The 6,380-nt window shown below is 31.8% G+C and overlaps 1 protein-coding gene across 1 annotated transcript; it reads right to left on the reverse strand.

Moving 5' to 3' along the window:
- Positions 1-4,069: 4,069 nt before the first annotated feature.
- LOC132949031 (cuticle protein 7-like) lies at positions 4,070-5,003 on the reverse strand. Its single transcript, XM_061019782.1, has 2 exons — positions 4,875-5,003; positions 4,070-4,634 (listed from the first exon to the last, which is right to left on the reverse strand). The coding sequence occupies exons 1-2, from the start codon at positions 4,884-4,886 to the stop codon at positions 4,233-4,235; spliced, it is 414 nt and encodes a 137-aa protein (XP_060875765.1). The 5' UTR covers positions 4,887-5,003; the 3' UTR covers positions 4,070-4,232.
- Between the last annotated feature and the right edge of the window lie 1,377 nt (positions 5,004-6,380).

The raw sequence follows: 6,380 nt of genomic DNA on the forward strand, positions 1-6,380 counted from the left end.
CCAGTATAGAGCATTATTTGTGTTGTTTTGTAAATACAGTGTGTACCTATATGAAACGTGCACCGCATATTCGTAAATGTATAATATTTATGTATTTTGTATTTATAACGTCATCTCACAGTTCACACCCACCGTATTAAGGCCATATCGTAATTAATTATCAAGTGTTTTTACTTAAATATACTTTGGAAATATTTTATAGTGCTTCAAGATGATATAGGTAATAAAGTAAAGAACGATGGAGTTGACCCCATTCACATCCCTGGATAGCGCTGCACCATATTTCACTCGCTCCCTTGTAGGCATTCCTTCTCAATCATGATGTCTTCAAACATATTAGTGAAGAATTCGTCAAACAACTTTGGTTCAGAATATTAGTAATAGTGCCTATAAGTAACTGGAAATGGACTTAATAATGTGAACAGCGATGTTAAACATGGATATTGGATGTATATATACAATATACTTATATTATGTTAATTGTGAGTGTGTAACGAGACCCAATCAACACTATTGCAAGCACCTAAATGGTACAAGTATTGTAAAATAAGACGTCGAAGTATGACTTGGTGCGTGTTTAGTTACTCAAGTCGAACGTATCAAAGAGTCTCTTATTATAGCTGTGTCATTTCACTATGTTTTCTTTCATTGAAATGTACCTTTATTATGTACGAATTATTGTGTTTGGTTCTTTTAGAACTCGATTTCGAATATACGAGATAACGGCGGTCCATTGCAATGTTCACAACAGTACCAGTCGTAGAACGGAAATACGACGCTAAATAATTTCAAATTTGTGTAAGTGTTTTTTAAGTGTTCAAGAGCAAACAATATCTAAGTCACTATAAGTGCAAATAACTTTTATCCCTCCTAGAAAACTGTCTAGGGACGCCCCTGCTGTCCGGATTAATGAGGTTTTACTGTAATATCAATATATATATATATCATTATTCATTAATTATAGTTAAAATTATAATATCTCAATAACGTTTTTACACAAGTATATATAATATATATTATATACTCGACTACTTTTAATAAATTATTGTTATGTTCTTTTTAAATTATGTAACATACGTCTATGTAACAAATTTATTTGAATTATATTCACTTACAATAAAGCAGATGAACTCCGCATCGTTGATGACATGTTGATCGTGACAGTACTGCAACGTTGTTTTGTATTTGGTTCTCTTTCGGAGTGGTTGGCGAGGAAAAATAATCAAGACTTCCTTGTCAACGGCTTTTGATGGTTGCCTCCTCTTGAAAATCTACTTTTATTATTTATTATTTTTATATAATCGTAATGTCAAAGACATTATATGTCATAATTTAATAGCCCAATCCTAGGTTGAAAACTTAAAAACACTAACAAATTTGCAACAAAATATGGTATTTTTGATAATTACCTAGGCACGATATTTCGGTAATTACCGAAAATACCATATAACCGGTAATACCGCGGTTGATACCAGTAATAAACAAATACCGGATACCGGTATCAACATTTGAAATACCGCTGATTAATTTAGCATTAATTTTTATGGAATCGAACAAAGTGCCGGTGCTGACGCCAAATTTGGAACCTCCCCCAAGGGCAGCAGGGGTCCTAGCAAAATCCCAAAACACCCTAGCAATGTCTAGTTAACTCGGCTGAACAAATAGATATGATTTTGTTTTTATTCGTACAATGTGTCGGTGCGCTCACAAAGATGGCACCGGCATGTTTGTTTGTGGATTTACGAAGGTCAGGGGCCCTAGCAAAATCTAGCAAATCCCTAGCAAATTGTTGGTACTAGTTGCATAGTCATAAGTCATAACTCATAGCATAATGTACCGGTGCCAACTTGACGGACATCCACCGAACACCTGTTAAGAACCACTGCTCTGCAACCACCAGTCACGGCAACCGATTCCCCGCGGCCCGCATGATGACATCAACGGGATGAGGTAGCGAAGAAGCCGTGAAGACATTACTCTGGATATTATAATCAACACTCAAATCTAGTCTAGGTATATAAGACACAACAATTGTTTCTATCTACCGAGCTATGTTGTAGTAATGTGAAAATAGGATGTGCGTGCTAACGTAATTATTTATTTTTACTTATACATGATTTACTATTTATATATATTGCGTACACACTCTAAATTACTGCCTAATTATCATATGTACACATACGTAAGCATATATATATATATATAAGGATTTAATTATATAATAAAGGTCCTAAGCCATATAGCCAGGAGTGGGCAAAATACTCTTGAAACTGTATTTAAATACTAAATACTATTAATACATCAATTTTCATCGAATAAATAGAAGATATAAAATACAATCGATTTCAATAAGTAAATACAAAATAAATATACTAAATAAAAAAAACATTTGAAAAAAAAAATGTATTATATTTAAAATGTTTATTATTATTAATTAGCTAAAATCAATCGACGGTTACCCTTCAACAATTTAAAATACAAATTTTACAAAATTATGGTCTGAAAGTTTTGGTCTAGTCGGAGCATGAATGAAGCTGATCGCTAAAAACGCTAAATATAATATAATTTAAAAAGGGCTGAAAAGGGAAGCATTGCTTAAAAAGGAAGCATTGCTTCCACAGCGTGTTACACCTAAAAGGAGTTGAACAATCACAAACACCTAGCAATAGCACAGCCGTGTCATCTAGTACTTAATAAATATAACTGATGTTCTCTTGTCTGTTTAACGTGTGTTTTTCACCGCATGTTCAATATATACCTAACCGTTAAACAGTAAAACTTACCTAGTATTTATAACATCTTATTCATTCATATTGCGTCGCCTACGTAGTACAGGCCCCATACTATATCGAGGACACGCACGCAGAACGAACCGTGTCAAACTTATATACATTATACATGCATGAGGCATACACACATAATAGCTATACAAAAATAGTAACTACACATGTAGCTGACTTGCTGGCTTGCTTCGGTCGATTTTGTCGTATAGAATATTTAGGTTTAGGCGTTTAGTGTAGAAATTACAAACGATATAGGTACCTATATAGTATATATATTAACATTTGACCGAGTTATATTATTGCTCTTGTATAGAGTAATGTAGTAATAATGTAAAAATAAGAAATTAATACCCTCAGCTTATTGTAATTGAAGTCACAACCCGGATGATTCCCAACACTCGAAGAACGTTATCAGTTTCAGTAATGTATTTTTTTCCAAATCCCAAATACATTCTAACTTAGGTAACCAACATATTTGTTTTAATTAGTAATCACTGCCCTCGACTACCTCATCGAACTATTCAAACTATATAATGAGCAACACTATAATGTTGCTGGTTGACCTCTTTTCAGTTAATTCTAGGTACTCTGCAAATAACGGTCAAATCATATATCTATCAATTCGATATCCAAATAGGACATCCATGCGCATAATATGTTGTATAGGTATCAGCATGCAGTGTAATAATTAAAGACCGGATTTATATGTTTTTACATATCGTTACTGGGTCTATGCAGTCTTATGAGAGTAAATAATGTGGATGATTTGTTCAATTCTGAATGCATAGAAAAAAGTTTTTTTTGCATATTTGAGAATATTTTATGGGTTAGAGAATATTTAACTCATTTAGCATATTTTGGAATATTTCGTTAATTGTGAGAAAAAATTAGTATTTATTTTTAATTTTAATATTACGGTACCCAGAAAAAATTTTTTTAAACATTTACAATTTTTTATTTTATAATTTCCAACTCTTACTAAAGTGCAATAATATTCCATTAGAATACGAAACTTTAAATACCTAATAATTAACTCACTATTATAAAATTGAAAAAAAAAAATTTTAAATGCATATTAAAGTAAATATAATGATGTTTATTGATTATTTTTGCATATTTTTGCTTTTTTTTGTATACTTTGCATATTTTAGCATATTTTTTAAATTTTTCAGAGAATATAATGAGAATATTTTAAGGTTTTTTCGAGAATATTAGCATCATATTTAAGGTATTTTAAGAGAATATAAATCCGGTCTTTAGTAATAATAAAATACAACATATTGTCGTCTTTTATATTATAAGAACGGCGGATGTTTTATTCAATAAAAAAAAAACGTACACGACACGCACATAGCAATTAATCCGTAGCGTGACTATAGCTGTCGTCTGTTTGGTAACGCATTTCCCTTTGTATAATCGGCGTCCTTTTTTTTTTTTTTAATTTTAATTTCAGTAAAACTTGTCGTACGACGAATGATCGTACGGATGGAGTGACTCGTTATGTTGCCGATGGTAGTCCGTTGTGTGTGCAGAGTAGTCGCCTTGGTAATGGGGTGCGTCGATCCTCTTGACAACGGCGTTGAAACCGTGTTCGTGGTCGGCGGTGTACTCGACCACGCGGGTGGAACCGTCGGGTTCCACGAGACGGTACGATCCTCTGACGTTACCGTGACCGTCGCTCAACTCGTGCTGGCTCTTGATGTCGTGCGTGTGAAGATCTTTCACACCGTACTCGAAATGATATGGCTTGGGTGCAGCGCGGTCGTAGTGACGGCCGGCGTCGTAACTGTTGTGCGCAATGGGCGGGTAAGCAAGGGCCAAGTGCCCGAACAAAGCGGCAAACACCATCAACTGGAATGTTCAACGTTACGTTTTTATATCAATCTGACAATATATATCATCATAATGTAGGTACGTACCTACGAGTGTATTACTGTGAGATAATAAAATACAACGTTCGTAAAGGCAATCTTTTTTTCTACTACATAATATAATATATTAACTATTTTAATACCAAAATCATACGTTTGTTCAAGCTTCGTTATTTTCAACAAAAATTAGTAAATAATAAGTGACACGATATAATCTTACCTTTGTAGCCATTTTGAATGTGTTTCGTCCTGTAGGTATACTTATACACTTTTACAAACGTGAGGTTTTCACAAAAAAAAAAAAAAAACAATGAGTACACTGATGATTATTGTAACAATGTTTTAGGTATTTATACTGTGGAACAGTAGCAGTCCCTACTTTATATCATATAATTAGATTGTCCAGATAAATTAACTAAGAAATGGATCGAGTTGCATCAACTCATTAAAAAAATAATTATAATTATACACAAAATACCCATCTTCATATTTATTAGTGCTAATATTATTACGTAATTAATTATATTTCTAATAAAAAATGTTCCGAAAAATGAGTGCATACATGTTACACATAATATTATTATGTATTACAATATCATATAGGTATGTTACGATTTATAGTATATTATAATATATAACATTCATATACGAACCATAATTTGTTGGTATTTTGGTTGAGTTAAAATAATGTTTGCGAAATTAAAATCTATATCCTATATAATATTTTACAATCCTATTGTAATACAATATTATAAATGTATAAATAATTGTAACATTTTTATTTTTTAGAAATAACTGATTATGATAAGTTTTATAATAAAGTATAGACTAAACCCTTTTTTGTTTATTTTTTTAAATCCTTCCGGAAGCAGTACAATTAAGTAATCAAATAATTGTGTTAAGTTAAAATGTCTAAGTCAGAGTAAGACACTTTACGAAATTCTAGTCCTTTTATAGTGAGAATTGTCCCATCGTTATAAGTTTCCTCCGTGGTCGAATGGTTGACAAGCACTCCCTTAGTCCCTCATGTCGTCTTCCAAGTTCTATTCCAAACTATTTATTAAGAATTCAAGATAATCCTCGATAAGAGAATTATTTATTCATAATCATTACATTTCGCGGCACACCTATGGACCTATGGTGTTGAAAGTGATAAAATAAATATATGGTGAAAATGTCATTTATCTGCAGTTGGTCGTTTTTATTAAATTTCAACAAAATAAGAAAATCGCTACTTGAGAAATCGAGTGAATATCCATTATTGTAAAAATATGAACTTCAAACGGTCATAAAATTTAATTTGAGTTAATTGTAGACATTTTTTTTTTTATGATAAAGGTATAGATAAGCTTATGAGGTTTATGAGTTTATGAATTTTCAATATTTGCCAAAAGTCATTGAAAAAATTTTTTAAGAGTCTTGTATTAAATTTTCAAGCTTATTTACCCAACAAAAAAATTTTTATTGGCATTCATAGAAAAAAAAGTGGGTAAGTGGATGTCGCTCTGCATTACAGTAGGTTACATTGTTACAAGTGGGTCAATGTATAAAATGGATTGTATTAAATTTGAATTCAATGATAATATGATATAATATCACTGTATAAGACAAACGATTCTGGGTGGGGACGGTTTGTCAGTCTGGATTTTAGATTCTGAGTGGAACGATGAATGTATTGATTTTACAATGATGTGTTTTTTTATTTATTTATTATTTTTGTGTCTGT

The sequence above is a fragment of the Metopolophium dirhodum genome, chromosome 7, assembly GCF_019925205.1.
Source record: "Metopolophium dirhodum isolate CAU chromosome 7, ASM1992520v1, whole genome shotgun sequence".
Taxonomy (NCBI): domain Eukaryota; kingdom Metazoa; phylum Arthropoda; class Insecta; order Hemiptera; family Aphididae; genus Metopolophium; species Metopolophium dirhodum.